Raw genomic sequence first — 17,293 nt, 5'->3', positions numbered from 1 at the left:
ATTGTGTAAGTGACCCTTCGATCAAACTGTATCAGAATGAAGACAGGTTTTTGGTTTTCCACATGTGTGTGATGTGACAGTTTGATGCTACAAAAGGAGTGTCGTGTTTTCAAATAAAGTTTTGTCGCGAGTCTGCGCTTGTTGTGTTATCTTCTTGTCCGTGTCTTTTTAAGTGCAGTACCCCCTTTTATTTACCATCATTGACTGAATAGCCGAACAACGTACACCCCCAATGTTCAAGATTCATCAGCCTGACCACGCCCACTGCAGGGCAAAGGCCTCTCCCATGTCTCTCGAATCGACCCTGTCCTTTGCCAGTTGCAGCCACTGTATCCCCGCAAACTTCTCAATCTCATCTGCCCACCTAACTTCTGCTGCCCCCTGCTACGCTTGCCTTCCCTTGGAATCCACTCTGTTACCCTCAAGGACCAGCGGTTGTCTTGCCTTCGCATTACATGCCCTGCCCAGGCCCATTTCTTCTTCTTGATATGAACTAGGATGTCATTAACCCACGTTTGTTCCCTCACCCACTCCGCCCTCTTCTGATCTCTTAACCTATCATTTTTCTTTCCACAGCATGCTGCACTGTCTTTAACTCTTTTGTTACCATGTCACTATGCATCAAACCTATGCATTCGAAGTGCAATTTCAGTGCTAGCGGGACCGCCAAGCTTTTGATGCACTGCATAATTTGCTGTTTAGGCACTCTACTTTAGTTACGTTTGTTGTTTGCACTTTTCTCGTCAGGCGGAAATTTTTGAAATGCTCTTAAGCTGAAGTTCCGGCAGAGTGCGCTCACAGGACGACATCAGCCGCAGAGACGCTCATAAAAATCCCCGCTTCGCGCGATTCTGCTGTATCTGCAGCAGATTTTTTTCAGTGTTTGGAGCAGCAGCGACTCTGACAATGATATTGCATCGTCAAAATTCGATTCTGACGAAGGAACTGCGCAACTTCAGTATGAAACATGGGCACCTGTTCACTCGTAGGCTTCATTTCCTGCTTGCCTGTTTTTTTGCTCATGGAGCTGGTTTACGCATCGCACTGATGGCATGAATGATATTTCTGGTTTCTGCAGTGTCCTGACATCATATGATGAGCAGGATTTCCTTCCATCTGCCCAAAAAAGAATACACTCCAGCCCAGGTAGAAATCAGGACACCGACCTCGGATTGACTTGGTAATAGCCCAAAGCTGTTCTCAAAAGCTGCTGATTTATTGAGACTGGTCGTAAATAGTCCGAAAATGTATTCCAGAATAGTTTTTTGTTAAACCAAAGCATCGTAGAGCATTTTCAAGCAATTTACAGTCAAGCATCCTTATTACGAACATGGATATTATAAGTCACTGGCTATACCAAGCTCTTCCTAATGTAGCGTGGCAGCCGCGCTCAGTTTCTGTGGTGAAAGAAGAGGTTCTGAAGCTCGTTTCCTGACTGAACGCTTTTCCAGGACTGACACCACAAGTGGCTCGGATTCAACTGAGCCTCAATCCCCTGCACATTTGGTGGAGGCTGCTGTACTTTCCCCCTCTCATCCTGGAGCTCTGCACCTCAGCTCTGACGTCTGGTACGCCTGAAACCACCAGCCAAACAGCCCTCTGCCTAGCATCGTCTGTCCCGGCAAGCTCTGGCCACACAACCCCAGCATCTTCAGCGGCGCCGACAACCACGATGTTGACGGATGGTTGTCATCGTATGAGCATGCCAGCGCCTACAATAAGTGGGACGATGCCACCAAGCTCGGTAATGCCCTATTCTAGCTATCCGATGTGGCTAATTTGCAATTCCACAATCACGAGGCCGACTTCTTCCTTCAAGACAAGTTTCTTGGAGGTATCATCGTCACCCACTGCATCGACACTGGCACTAATGCCTGTTTGCACCATGTCGTCCACTGCATTGCCCGATGGCCTCTAAAAATTTAGTGTCATGCCGTTCGGCTTGTGCAATGCGCCGGCTACATTCAAGTGCACACAATTCGCAGCAGACTCAAGTGGCACACAGGTCTGTGTTACCTCGACGATGTCGTTGTTTTTTCTAGAGACTTTTCATCCCACCTGTACACCTTGAGTGTGTCCTGCACTGTCTGACCGATGTCGGCCTGCAGCTGAACTTGAATAAGTGCCGCTTCACTGCCCAGCAGCTGACAATATTGGTCATCCCCAAAGATGGCGTTCTTCCTGTGCAGCAGCAGAGTTCCCTTGACCCACTTCATCACTTAAGGAGCTGCAGAGCTTTATAGCCCTATGCTCTTGTTCATCACAACACCCTTGCTCCACTGCAGCCCTTAATCATCCTGCGCCCATTTGATTGCATGAGCATCAATGGTCCCCTCTCCATCACTACGACTGGCCACCGCTGGGTCATCGTGGCGGCAGATGACCCGCTACGCCGAAACCTCATCCTCTGCGCAAGACGTTGTGTCATTTTTCCTGCATCATCCCGTTCTGGTTCCCCTAAGGAACTTCTCAGTGACTGGGGCCGTGTCTTCCTCTCCGACACCATTGAAGCACTCCTTCGACAGCATTGCTCACCGTTCTACCTACCACCCTCAAACCAATGGCATGACTGAGTGTTTCAACCACACCACTCAAACTGGGACCGCACTCTCCCCTCTGTCACACATGCTTACAATACTTCTCTCCATTCTTCCTTCTTTATGGCTGCTCACCTGAGGAAGCCTTTCTCACGGGACACATGTGCTGAATGCCGCCAGCTGGCCCTTTGTGCCTCCTCTCATATGCTCCACACTTGGCTTTGGGTTCACTCCACCAGACTCCTAACAATGTACCAAGGCTGCCAGGCCTCTCCAGTGAGCTACATCAATAGACCACTTTCACCGCCCCATCGTGGCTTTGAAGCAGTGCACGTCCACTGCCTCAAACCATGGTGTTATTATCCACCTGTGTTCCATAGGTCGGCATCCTAAGAGACGATGACCCCAGGGTCTGAAGAAGCTCGCTTGGGCAGGACTGTTGTCGGACGCCACAGGGGGCCCAGACAACTCCCTTTCCACCAAAAATATTTTCCACAAACACAGGCATTTCTCACTTTACACAGCGAACACGTTTTGCCATAAAAACAAATAAATCCCCGGACGGATGGCTCAAGGCCCTCAAACTTGGCCAACCTTTGAAGAATGCCTCCCTTCGGTCTTTCATTCTTCTCCCCCAGGCGTGCATTGGACGCCATTTCTGATGCATGAACAGGCATATCAAAACGTGAGGAGGGGAGCTGTCGCTACTTGACGAAGCCTGAGGAGCTTTGCGGATGGCAGTCTTTGCCTCACTACACGAGTGACTAGTGGTGGTGCGGCAAGCCACAGTTCCCGCGTCATCTCCCTTTTGCCAACAGCGCCACAGAATACACAGCGGCAAGGACAGGGAGGTTGTCAGAACCTGTCTGCACCTCTCGTGCCCACAGACAGTGCATCGGAACAACCAGCATGGTCCGTGTTGCTTTCCAGCAGCCATCCTCTGTTCACATCGACCATCACTGAGCGGAAATATGGTGACGACAGCTTTTGTCCTCATGTTCGATATTTGACAGGACGCTGCTGTAATGCGAGGAAGCCACTTGAGCTAACATTTTACCTGCCACCATAGCGTGCTGCAGTGCTTTGCGGGGAAGCCAACCCAGCTGACGTTTGTTCCTTTTTTCTTTCTTTTTTTTTTTTGCAGCCTCTGCAATCATTGCGACCAGCTTCAAAACAATGCTGAAACTATGGGAAAGGTCTCTTCCAGTAGCTACTCTTTGGCCAATTAAATTTGCTTCTCCAGCATGAGTTTCTGGAGAAATCTTACAATATAAACTTTGGCTATATCAAACCATTACAGATTTTTACCTATTCACTATAAGGAGGTACCACTGTATCACCTTTTGTAATTTTCAATTGAGTAGATTGAAAATGGTACAGTGGATACGCTTTTTATGTTTCTGCTTTTTTCCGTTTCTTTAAAAACATTTAGCTGAAACTGATAATATCGAAAAGTACATTTATCAAATTATATCTTGGCAAGTTCCACTGTTATTTGAAAATTTTTTACTCCGTATCAAAATTTTATATGATACACACTTTGAAAATGGCCTTTTTTCATGTAGTAACAGAGAAAATTTCTAGCTCAACGTTTTTCGGCTAAATATTCAAACTTTCAGTGCCTGGTTGGTAAATAGGAAACATTTTGTACGTTCCAGAATGTTTTTAAATTTTTTCTCTTCAAGATACATGACGCCGCAGTGGCTCAGTGGTTATGGTGCTCGGCTGCTGACCCGAAAGACGCGGGTTCGATCCCGGCCGCGGCGGTATAATTTTCTTTGGAGGAGAAATTCTAGAGGCCCATGTACTGTTCGATATCAGTGCACGTAAAAGAACCCCAGGTGGTCGAAATTTCCGGAGCCCTCCACTACGGCGTCTCTCATAGCCTTAGTTGCTTTGGGACGTTAAACCCCATAAACCAAACCAATCTTCAAGATACATTGTCCTGTCAATGCAATTTTTTGCTAATTTTCATCATTTTTGTGCATTTGCCAATTTTTTTTCGTAATTAATATTCACAGAGAGTATCTGTGATGAAATAAGTGTCCTCTGAAAGCACATTCTATTGCACTGTTTTCATGTTCGCCTTGTTACAACTCGCGTATTTTGCAGGAAAAAAATTATCTCTATCAAAAACAGACCCACGATGACAAACGCACACTCTGACAGAACACACAGAGCAAGAAAGGAGACACCACAAGGGTTGACTCAAAACCGAAGTTCAATAAAGAAAACACAAACAAGTACAAACACAGTAGTAACCACCCGAAACTGCACGCTTGGAAACAAGCTGACTCGTGTGCCAAGAAAAAGGTTACTAAACACAGGCAGAGTGCAGCCGATTGTCCATGTAGCAGAATTTCCCATCAGAAAGTGCCACGGAAGGTTGGCTGACACATCAGTTAATTCTTTTAATAAAAAAAGGCTTCAGTGACCCCATGGGTCACCTGGTCTTGATGGTGGAAAACAGCAGTAGAAGAAAAATGCTCACCGCTCCATCAGCGAACCTTCCATGGCCTTTTCTGATAAGGAATTCTACTACTTGGGCTGCACAGTGCTCGTGTTGTTTAGGAACCTTTATCTTGCCATGCATGATACTTTGTTCCCACGTGGTTTTCACTTTGAGGTGGTTGCTGCATGTATGCTATTGTCCCATTAAACTTCACTTGCGAGTCAGCGCTGGTGATATGTTCCTTCTCACCCTTTTGTCATCATGCCCAAACGGCGAGAACTAGGCGTGGGATTCCTCATCAATCAGGATATGGCTGGCCACATAGAGGAGTTTTACAGAACTCACGAGAGGGTGGCAGCTATCGTAATTGGGCCTAATAAGAGGTACAAGCTGAAGGTGGTGCAGGCCTACGTGCCCACATCCAGCCATGGTGACCAGATCGTTGAAACCTTCTACGAGGACGTGGAATTGGCGATGGCCAAAGTAAAATCACAGTACACCGTACTGATGGGCGACTTCAATGCGAAGGCAGGCAAGAAGCAGGCTGGAGACCAGGCGGTAGGTGACTGTGGCATAGGTTCCAGGAATAGCAGGGGAGAGTTATTAGTAGAGTTCGCAGATAGAAATAATTTACGAATTATGAATACCTTCTTCCGGAAACGAGCAAACAGGAAGTGGACGTGGAAGAGCCCCAATGGTGAGACTAAAAATGAAATAGACTTCGTACTGTGTGCTCACCCTGGCATCGTAGTGAGGAGAAAACTGGGCATAGGCAAAACACACAAGTATGTGTCAAGAGACAAAGAGGGCAATGCCATTAGCAATGTGCATAAGATAATTACAGTAGCCAAAGAGTTCTACACAAATGTATTCAGTACTGAATGTAATCATCAAGTTACTGAGAGAGGCAATGGAACACAGCAATGGGACGTCCGGCCAGTAACGAAGGAGGAAGTAAAGAAAGCCTTAGGAGCAATGCAAAGAGGGAAAGCAGCTGGTGAGGATCAGGTAATGGCAGATTTGTTGAAGGACGGAGGAGAGATTGTGCTACAAAAACTAGCCCCCCATGTATACGCAATGCCTTGTGACCTCGAGAGTACCAGAAGCTTGGAAGAACGCTGACATTATCTTAATTCATAAGAAAGGAGACGTCAAGGACTTGAAGAATTACAGACCAATCAGCTTACTGTCCGTTGCCTACAAGGTATTGACTAAGGTAATCGCTAATGGAGTCAGGACAACCTTGGACTTTAGTCAACCAAATGATCAGGCAGGCTTTCGTAAAGGATACTCAACAACAGACCACATTCACACTACACTATCAATCAGGTGATAGAGAAATTCGCAGAATATAGCCAACCCCTATATATAGCCTTCATTGATTATGAGAAAGCATTTGACGCAGTGGAAACCTCAGCAGTCATGCAGGTTTTAAGAAATCACGGTGTAGAAGAGCCTTATTTAAAAATACTGGAAGATAAATATATATCTCCACAGCCACCATAGTCCTTCATAAAGTCAGCAATAAAATTCCAATAAGGAAGTGTGTCAGGCAAGGAGACAGATCTGATCAATGCCAATCACCACCTGTTTATAGGAGGTATTCAAAGGCTTGGACTGGGAACAGTTAAGGATAAGAGTTAATGGAGAATACCTGAGTAATTTGCAATTCGCTGATGACATTGCCTTGCTAAGTCCCGAAGGGGATGAACTCCTAGCAAGAGAACAGCAGTTTACAATTGGTAGCGAGGTGCCGGAAGTGGTAAGGAAATACGTCTGCTTAGGGCAGGTAGTGACAGCTGTTCCGAATCATGAGAGGGAAATAACCAGAAGAATTGGGTGGAGAGCATTTGGCAGGTTCTCTCAGATCATGAATGGCAGTTTACCAATATGTTCCTTCAAGAGAAGAGTATAAAACACCTGTATCTTACCGGTACTCACCTATGGGGCAGAAACGTGGAGGCTAACAAAGAGGGTTCAGCTTAAGTTAAGGACAACGCAGCGAGCTATGGAAAGGAAAATGACAGGTGTAATGTTAAGAGATCGGAAGAGGGCGAAGTGGGTGAGAGAACAAACGCAGGTTTGTTTTTGTTTGGTTTACTTGGTTCATTGGGGTTTAACGTCCCAAAGCGACTAAACGCAGGTTTGTGACATCCTAGTCGAGATAAAGAAGAAATGGTTTTGGACACGGCATGTAATATGAAGGCACCATTACCAATGGCTGCTAACTGGATACCCAGAGAAGGTAAGTGTAGCAGGGGGTGGCAGAAAGTTAGGTGGGCGGATGAGATTAAGAAGTTTGCGGGGATACGGTGGCTGCAACTGGCAAAGGACAGGGTTAATTTATTTATTTATTTATACATCCTGCAGCCTCTGGTGAGGCTTTTGCAGGAGTGGTGTAGAATACAAAGAAACAATAATACAAACAACACTACAAAGAAGTGAAGAAAGCAATCATACAAGATTAAAAACACACTTGTAAGAATACTTTTATAATAATGAATTCCAAACTTCATTGGTATTAGAGAAAAAGCTCTACACTTGCCGTCACAAGTAAATGGAAGGTGACTTAGTCAAAAAATTTTAATTTCTTTAAATCTCAAGCATAAAGGTCCATGTTTGTTGGTGCGCAGTGCAATTCGCAAACTGACAATTAGGCTGCAGATATGTACTGAAGGATGTATGAATTGGGGAGCCAATGATTAAATTTTTTCGTGAATATTGCCTTCCATTTACTTTTGACGGCACCTGTACTTAAAGAAGCCAATGCGGGCATAAAATTGGAGAGAGATGGGAGAGGCCTTTCTCCTGCAGTGGGTGCAGTCAGGCTGATGGTGGTGACATTGTCTGTCGTCATTCCAGCTCTTGGAACAGACTGTTTTAGATGTTGTAGTGAATTAAAATTACATACTAGCATTGATATGGGAGGATTTTTCGTGCCCCATCGTTTGGATGACTAAACCAGAACAGCATGAAAAAGAAATTCAATTAGAAATTATTTATAGGCAAATACCACAAGGTGATTAGTGAATTTAATGCATTTCTAAAGCACTTGAAAGTATTATGGTTTCATGGGGTTTCATCTCCCAAGGAAAGTACTGTAGAAAACAAGCTGCATACTTCTCGGGCATCTCAGCATGGAATTCAATGCCATCTGAAATCAAATCACCCCATAATGTGCACTGATTTTACCACTCATTAAAGAATTATTTTCTGCTATGTTTTGCTCCGCCAACCAGCATATTTTCTCTGGCATTTTTCTTCTCTTTCGTTTTGAAGACGTTTGTATGTTTTGAATCTGTTCTTTCTTCTCTCATTACCACTGTATTTTTAGTTTCCGGTTTTCCACTCCTGAATGCTCCTCTGTTACTTAACTGCCTTGCAAGTTTACACTAAACTTATGCATGTAACATGTTTACTTTGGGACCTCGTGCGGTATATGACATGACTGAAATAAATACTGTGAGCATATTAAAAAAGTGACTCAGGCTATGGGGGACACCATAGTGGATATTTTTGGCCACACGCACTGACAACGCACAGAACATGGGCCTCTAGCCTGCATCGCAATGCGACCACGCATGGGTCAGTAGCTGAACAGCACAGCCCCCTTGGCAGCTCATTTGAAAGAAGAACTAGGAGCCTGCAATAAGAATACACCTGCCATCGACGGGATTGAACCTATGTCTAACCACATCATCAACGTCAGTGCACCAACACATTGCAAGTCCCGTATTCAGCGCCTCAAAAATGTTTTCTTGTCTCGGTCTGTGCGCCGTTTTTCAGGAAGTCCATTTCACAGATACAACTGGTTTAAAGCAACTGCGATACGTACCAGCATGGGCGAACACTGGCAAAGCAACAGCTACTTGTGAGGAAATATTTCTGGTCTACGGAAATTTGTGCAAGCATCCATCACTGGGGCTTTTCAGCTTGGTGAGGCTGAAGCCATTACTCAAGATGGTATTGATGTTTGTCCCCCCTCAGAAAATACTGCCTGTCCTGTTGTCCCATTTCATACAAGGTCGAAGTGGGACGCTGTCCTGGCAAAAGGCGCTGGACACAAAGCAATGCTGGTGGATCCGGCCCCACCTGTGTGAATGTGTGCCTGCTGCTAAACTATCAGTGACCACTGAAGGAAAGAAGAAATGGTGCTATGCATGGTCACAAGACGGGAAGGTTTGTGCTCACAAGACGAAAACTTCTTCTGTCCTTCCAATGAGGTCAGTCAGCGACACTGACAATGTAGACTAACCTGTCCAAGGAAAAGCCAAAGTTTTGTCAGTGGCTGGCTCTTACTTTTCTTCGTCAATATGGATCGATTAACACAACAGTCTCAACATGCCCAGTCCCAATAACAGTCAAGTGTTAATCCTGCCTGCACCTAAATGCTCAATCTGCTCGGAAAAAACAAGCTGAAATCAGCGGTATACTTGAGAGATTTTACTTCTCCTTTTCTGTGGTTATGATTTCAGAGGCATGGTATCGTGACTGTTCAGAAGTTCTTCATGTACCTGGCTATATGTGGCACTCCTTAAATTGTAAGAGGGGTGCTGGTGTCATGCTACTGTTAAGAGATATCCTAGTGTGTGAAATTGTTGAATCTTTCTTAAAAAGTACGGCAGATTTTGAAATACTCACCACACAAAGTAATAAGCTCGTCATCTCCGTTATATGTAGACCCCCGGGAGGAAATTTTCCTGCCTTCTTTTCTTTCCTTGACTCATATCTTTGAATGGACTAATGACAACGACTACCGTTTAGTTCCAGGAGGGGATTTCAGTGCTACCCCGCAAAGAGATGAAGTTTATGAGCTGCTAGAGACTAGCGACAAGCGTGAATTAACGACCACATTGACATTAATTGATCTTTTCATCACGGATGCTAACCACACCACACATGCCCCTGGCATTTTGGACATTCACATCAGTGACCATTCTCCTATACTTCTTTCACTTGCTTCCAAAGGCTTCAAATTTCAAGGTTCGAAAAATGTTTCTATTAGGTGTCAAAACATAAATGATCGCATTCTGCCACAGTTTGGCACTGAAATATCTAAAACACAGTGGGAAAATGTATTGCTCAGCGATATTGCCGATATGGCACATGAAGCCTCCGTTGAAAAGTCTAAAAGGATCCATTTCCGCTGCTTTCCCTACGTAGAAAAACACCTGCCACGAAAGGCCCTCAAGCCATGGGTTAATGCCGAATGTATAAAAGCCACCAACGACAAAAATCCCCTCTATGAATGCTTCACAAAAACAAAAAGCTCTGATGACCTCAAAGCTTTTAAGCGGCACAGAAATAAAACAAATCGACTGCTCGGCAAAAGCAAGGCGTCTCATTTTTGAAAATCTATTTAACGCCTATGCTGTAAAACAGATGGATGTGCTCTGGAAGCGAATAACTTCTTTGATAAATCCTAGCCGAACAAAACATACCCATCTGTCCACAATGGCAATCAATAAAAAATGTGCCACTGCCTTCAATGAGTATCTTGTCTCCATCTTACAAATGACACGCATTCAATGGACTTAATGAAATGCAGCATATGTGACAGTGCTTTCTTGTCACCGGTAAACACGGTGGAAGTTCAAACTATACATTTTTGTCCCTTGTAAACAGCAGAAGCTGCGATGTTGACGGATTGCAGAATGCTCCGATACAGCATGTGCTTCACATAATAAGCCCTATTTCAACAAATTTAATCAATTTAATATTCGTAACAGGCATTTTCCCTGAAAGGCTGCTAAAGTTTCCATTATTTTCAAAGGGGCCGAAACGAGGCTGCATGTCTAACTACAGGCCAATATCAGTTCTTCCTGTTTTTTCTAAGGGCATAGAAAAATTCATTCACGAGAGAATGAGCAGCCTTCTAAACAAACACAACGTCATTACACCCTATCAGTTCGGATTCACAAAAAAAGCGCTCCACAGAAAGTGCCCTGCTCCTCCAAACAGAATTAATTTTGGAAGCCTTTAAGCGTAAAGAGTGCATGATTGCGTTATTTGTTGACTTTTCAAAGGCATTCGACCGCATTAACCACAGAACTCTTACTGCAAAGACTAGAATATTACGGATTTCGGGACATCTTCTTCGTCCTTCTGAAGAGCTACTTGCGGAATCGCCAGCAATAGGTCCAAATTAATTATTTTAAATCTGAACTGAGAACGGTCCGTTGCGGTGTCCCTGCATTCTAGGTCCCCATTTTTGTAACATCTACATAAATCACATAGTTAACATCGACTCAAATAGCCACTTGATAATTTACGCAGATGGCACTACCTTGCTTTTTCCCGGCCAGTCTTTACCTGAACTGCAAGTCAAAGCTATAAGGTACTCGATTTGATAAACAACTGGAGCATTTCAAATTCACTGATTCTTAACACCTGCAAGACGAAAGCCGTATTATTTCGTCCTCGCAGCAAGAAAATAGATACTGATATCAGCCTGTATATTGGTTCCAATAACATAGAGATAACGTCACAAGTACAGAGCCTGGGAGTCATTTTCCACGAGAATATGTGTTGGAACTCGCAGGTGACCCACATGCGTTCTAAACTCACTCGCACAGTCGGCTTGTTGTTGCGACTACGGTTTCTTTTGCAACAAAACATTAAACTGCTACTCTACAATTCACTGTTTTTTTTCCACGCTGAGCTACTGCTTTCTGATCTGGGGCACTATCACACAAACAACGAATATTAACATTCTTTTTAGGTTACAGAAAAACACAATACGTATCATTAAAAATGCCAACTTTAGCACCCACACAAAACCAATCTTTGATGAACTGCAGCTTCTACCCCTCATCACATTGGAAAATTCAGTGCTTAGTTTACGCTACCACCGCAGCATATCCAAAAATGACACATACTACCTCAAAGATCTTGCTTCAATAACATTGCAAACCAATGTGTACAACACACATAGCACTAGGCAGTTCCTTGCACCCGAACAAATAACAGGCGTCGAATGTTAAAGTACTGTTTGCCAACTAATCTTAACTCACAATGTATCTCCTCACTCTGAAAGAAGATTGCACGTCATTCGTTCCCTCTTTTGTTTCTTTTTTGTTTTCCGGATTTTTCCTATTGTTTTGTGCTCATTCCTAACATAGTGATCACCACAGCTGTTTCTGCCAAGTGTGTGTCAGTAGGGTGTAGCTCTCATCAAGCCTCCTGAGGGCTTTTTGCCTACACCCGCAGTGTTGCAATGTACGTTGTGATGTTGAAATAAATTTGATTTGATTTTAATTTGGATTGGAACACAGTGCGATCGTCCAAAGCAACTCTGATATGTGCCAGCTGGGATGAACAGTCGCAAACCGACAGCTACTTCTGAGGAAATATTTCTGGTGTACACAAATTCATTTACTAGGGCTTTTCAGCTAGAAGACAATGCGGTCGTCCAAAGCACTCTGATACATGACGGCTTATGTAAATTCGTGCAAGTATGCATTACTGCGGCTTTTCAGCTCAAAGACAATACGACCCAGAAATGGTCTGTCATTTTCCACACACGTTGATCGGCCAATTTACCTAAAGAGCACCAACCAACACTCTAGAACAGGGGTTCTCAAACTTTTTTGCTTGGAGGAACCCCAAAAGCCTTCAATAAGTTCCAAGGAACCCCCCCCCCCCCCCCCCCCCCCCGCTTTCACTTATCAGCAATCTTGTCGAGTGCATTTTTGCAAAGAGAGAGTTGGAGAAGTTAAATGTTTATTGCACAGATTAATACCAATACTAATGTGATGGGTGGTACTGCTTCCCTTTTAAGAGCAAGTCAAAGAATGGCTCAGTAGCACTCAGAGCCAGTCTCATATCAGCTGCCGGGTCAGGGCCGGTGAGGGTTCTCGCGGAACACAAGAAGACAGCCCGCGGAACCCCTGTGTTGCGCGGAACCCAGTTTGAGAACCCCTGCTCTAGAACACTGACCGAGGTTTGGTTTTACGGTTTTATTGGGCTTAATGTCCCAAAGCAACTCAGGCTATGAGGGACGCCGCAGTTGAGGGCTCCGGATGATTCCGACCACCTGGGGGTTCTCACACGGGCCTCTAGCGTTTAGCCTCCATTGAAATGCGACATCCGCGGCCAAGGGTTGGTCCCAGAGGGAATGAAGGCTTTTGTACCGACCAAACAAGTAAACGCTGCATTTGGACGCAACTATAGCGACAGTCACATCGTTAAGTCTGGATGGTGGATTGGTGAGCTAGTTGGTTCATGATGCCGCCCTGGTAGGGCCTGAAACGAATGCATACACACACCTTTTCCTTTATATTCGTTTAGCCCTACTCGACCAGCCGTGAAAAGACCACGAAGTCGTACTCTTCGCGCAACGTCACCAAACCCGCTCGCACCTTCACATATTATTCTGCAATTACCTCTTACTGCGTTACACCCATGCCTTGGTCTAGCGCACAAACTAGGCTAGCAGAGGGTTTCTGCGTTGAGCAAATGCCTTACTGGAGTCCGCGACGCTCCTCGGTGAGATGCCAAAATGCTGCACCGTGTAGGAGTCGTCTTCCATGGCCCGAGTCCAATTACGATCTTCTAAGTTCTAATCGACACAAACTCGTGCTGCGCGCGCACAACGCATTTGGCTGAAGCTCCAACTTGACTTGACTTTGAACATTTGAGCCTTGTTTTTAGTTTCGGTTTTCAGGAAGAACTACTTTTCTCCCTACCTAGATTAGGCCTGGAATTTTCTCCCAAAACACGTATTTCTTGGCAGAATTGGAGAGGATTGATTGTTCTCAGCCAGATGGTTCTAAATAAGCCTGCAAACCTTCAGACCTACACAGATGCTCCAGCACGCATGTTCTAGTTCATGCCTTCTGCCGCTAGGAGAGAAACATCCTCCATCAAACCGGGCAGTTTTGCCAATCTCCAGTAGGGGCATGGAGGAAGAAAAAACTCTAGGGGGCTGGATGGCGCCCGACAAGGAGACCTGAACATCGAGAGAACAAACTCCGCAGAACTGCGCATGTCGGAGAGGCCCTTCGCATTAACTCTATGGCCCTTCGTATTCCCAAATGCATTGGCGAGAATGTGGCGAAAATGACGTCAAAATGTAGGCTTAAAAAGTCGGGCCAGTAGCAACGTTGTTGTTGCAAACGTTGGTTGTTGCTAAGAAAACTCGGGTCACTAGCAACGGCGTACGGCGTCGTTGTTGCTAGGGGCCCGAGTGTTTCTCGGTGGCTTTCGGCACGGTTTGTTCGGCCTTGCGTGTTAAAGTCTACATGCCTGGCGTCGTGACGTTACACACGCATCTAGGATTGCTTTTAAATGCGGCAAATAACCGCTCATTTCATATTTTGCTCGCCAAACATGGTGTCGTTACGCGGAGCGATCGATGCATTGAAATGGGCTCAGTCCTGAAATGAATCTCGCGAAAAGGTGGCACTCCGGAACCGCGCTTCGACACGCGAAGAAGCGTTGATTGTTTTGATCAGCGAACTTTCGCACCTCACCAAACAGCACAGAAACATGAAGCCGCTCTCGGCGATGCTGAGCTGCGTTTCGAAGGCCACACGGCGGGTGTACGGTAGCCCGAGGAGGATGTCGTCTTTCTTCGCCTGGCGTCGGAAAAGGTTCACCGCTCCTGTGCGTCGGTCTGAGTCTAGGTGCCTGTTTGCGGGGAGGGAGGTGTAGGAGTGTAGCGGCAAGCGGCGCGGTTTTTTTTTTTTTACCTTTCTTTTACGAAGCGCTTGAACAAAGTAGCGTTGGCGGGGGGTCTGTTCGTCGCACGCTCCCGGTGCTGGCATCGGATCACAACGGCGCATTTCATCCTAGCTGATCTTTTGAGGCCGATTTGTGCGTCGACATTTTTCGCTACTGACGTGTGTCACATATCTGATCAAGTAAAAAGTAACCAATTGCGTCTTTTGCAATGCCGATGCTATTGGCGCGGAAGTTTTGGTTGACAAGGATAAATTTGCTCCCAAGTGTAGGGACGAAAACAATTAGTAAGCAACTCATGCATATGTTTGAGCAACACTTGTTGTTGGGCTAGTTGGTAATACATACTTCTGAAGGAACCAGCGCACAAAACACAACGGACAAGAAAAAGGCGGAACACGACGGACAGGAGCGCTGAACTTACAACTTTATTTCGGAAGTACAGATGCAACGTATATATGTCAGGGGGGCGTGCCACACAAAGACTAAAGACAATGAAAGACTAAAAGAACATGATTACAACGCAAATGTACAAAAGTGCCGTCACATTGGTATCCATTGTCGGGATTGCAAAGATGTAGAAACAGGATGTGTGCCACACTTTGAAAAAACTCGGGTAATGGCCACAATCAGAAACACAAGGCCCCGTGAAATAGTTGAGGCAATAACAATAGCTGCGTTAAAAGAACAGTGCATTAGCCAGCCTTCAGTGTCGCTATCTGGCAAAAAATTCGAGGCACTAGCATTTTAACTTCCCACCTTATGCATCCGTCTTTTTTCCCGCCAACTTTATTCCGCTATTTGATACACAAGACTTAACTTTATGTTTCTGTGGGTTTTACCTTTTAGCTGTTAGTTTTTCCGCGATGTTTTCTTAATTTTACCTGTTAGTATTTTTGCCGTGTTACTTGTTGGCATCTTACCTTTTTCATTTCCATTGCCCTGTTAACTTTATTGCTTTTATCGCTTTTATTGGTTTTTACCTTTTTGTTTTTCATCTTCACGAGGTCTGGCGTTTTTTCCTTGTTTTTTCCCTGTTGTTTTTCTTGCCTCCATTGAAACTTCTCACCTTCACTTGTTATATTAGTTAAGATCTTTGGTTTGCTTGTGTCGCTTGTCTCTTCATGACCATGTAGATTCCACTTGTTCTTTCTTTCCTTGTGTGGCACGCCCCCCTGACATGGCTATATATATATACGTTGCATCTGTACTTCTGAAATAAAGTTGTAAGTTCAGCGCTCCTGTCCGTCGTGTTCCGCCTTTTTCTTGTCCGTTGTGTTTTGTGCGCTGGTTCCTTCAGAAGTATCATGCATGTGCTAAACATATACACTTTTAAAATGTGCGCTGAGTAGTACAGCTACACTGCAACAGAATTTCTTTTGATATGTGTGTCTTCTGCAGCACATTTAAAACAAGAACGTAATAAAAAATCTCACTTTCCAGAAGAACTTTCCAGCTCATCAAGTGAATTTCTTTGCATAAAATCTCTGAGCATTATGTGCACTTGCAACCACTGCAGAACACAGCATTATTCGAAGCCTTTTGTAACAAGGGACGTCTTGGGATAGTGCTGCTGCGCGCACATATGGGCTATTTGATTCATGCGTCCTCATCACATGCAGTGCACATCCAATGTAGCTTAGTTCCAAGCATGGTCGCCTATTTTCTACTGGCTATTGTTTAACGAGTGTGGCCAACATAATATGGAAAGTCTTTGTCTTTCAATGCAGCGGTTGTTTAATATCTTCAGTTGTCAAAGTAATGCATTGAGCACGAATGCATATTGGTCAAAAACATTTATTAAGGCTCTCTCGACCAACATAAGGAGCCACTGAACACATATGGAGTGTAGTGCTATAATATCAGTATGTCACTATAAACACTGGTAGCCCACACTGAAAGTAGAACAAATTTGTCGGGTAAAATATGGAACTATGAAGGTTAATTGTTGGCTGTGATCTGCAGATATTCTGTTCTGGCAGCAAAGTGTTCACAAGAGTGGCCTGCAAACGTTTCATAATTCGAAGGACAAAACTTGCTACCATCTGCAAACACAGGATGCCCTGCTGCTAACGCAGTTTAAAAATCTAGACCATGTATGTTTGATGCAGACAGGCCATAAATAAGCACTAAAGCTAAATATGCAGTGTACAGTTATCCTACTAAACCAATGATAGTGCAGAGTGAAAATATGTATAGAAAAAAAAAATGTGTCAAAAGGCATGTACATGAATGCATTACTCTACATGAAAATAGGGGCTGGGGGCACGTCCTCGACTTTGACAGAAAAAATCTTGCTGCCACCTGCAAACACAGGATGACCTGCTACTAATGCAAGAGACAGAAACCAAGCCAATGTATACAGAGAAAGGGAACGAATTAGCACTGTGATAAAATATGTGAAAGTTTTCAGACATGAGCAAAGCAGTAAAGTGCACGTGCTTGGTTATATTCACCTTAATTGCTCGAAATGCTGCACAAGACTGTTAAAGAAAGCCAAATGCTTCTTCACTGGCTGTGGTGATGCAGAGGCTACAGTATTCAGCTGCTTAGCATGAGCTGCAAGTGTTATCTCAGCTGTAGCAAAAGGCAAAAACGTCCATGTGCTGAGAGACAATGTTAA

The 17,293-nt window shown here is 44.6% G+C and overlaps 1 protein-coding gene across 2 annotated transcripts in view; it reads right to left on the bottom strand.

Moving 5' to 3' along the window:
• LOC149334691 (protein MIS12 homolog) overlaps window positions 1–13,593 on the bottom strand; it is a 41,446-nt gene extending 27,853 nt beyond the window's left edge. For both annotated transcript variants that reach the window (XM_089555296.1, XM_089555297.1), the window contains exon 1: window positions 13,456–13,593. In XM_089555296.1, coding sequence (XP_089411422.1) covers window positions 13,456–13,519 — 64 coding nt within the window. In that variant the 5' untranslated portion in view covers window positions 13,520–13,593. The remainder of the gene's footprint in view (window positions 1–13,455) is intronic.
• Between the last annotated feature and the right edge of the window lie 3,700 nt (window positions 13,594–17,293).

Source organism: Amblyomma mixtum, chromosome 8, assembly GCF_055824585.1.
Source record: "Amblyomma mixtum isolate Tamu chromosome 8, ASM5582458v1, whole genome shotgun sequence".
Taxonomy (NCBI): domain Eukaryota; kingdom Metazoa; phylum Arthropoda; class Arachnida; order Ixodida; family Ixodidae; genus Amblyomma; species Amblyomma mixtum.
This window is presented reverse-complemented; position numbering and strand designations above follow the sequence as displayed.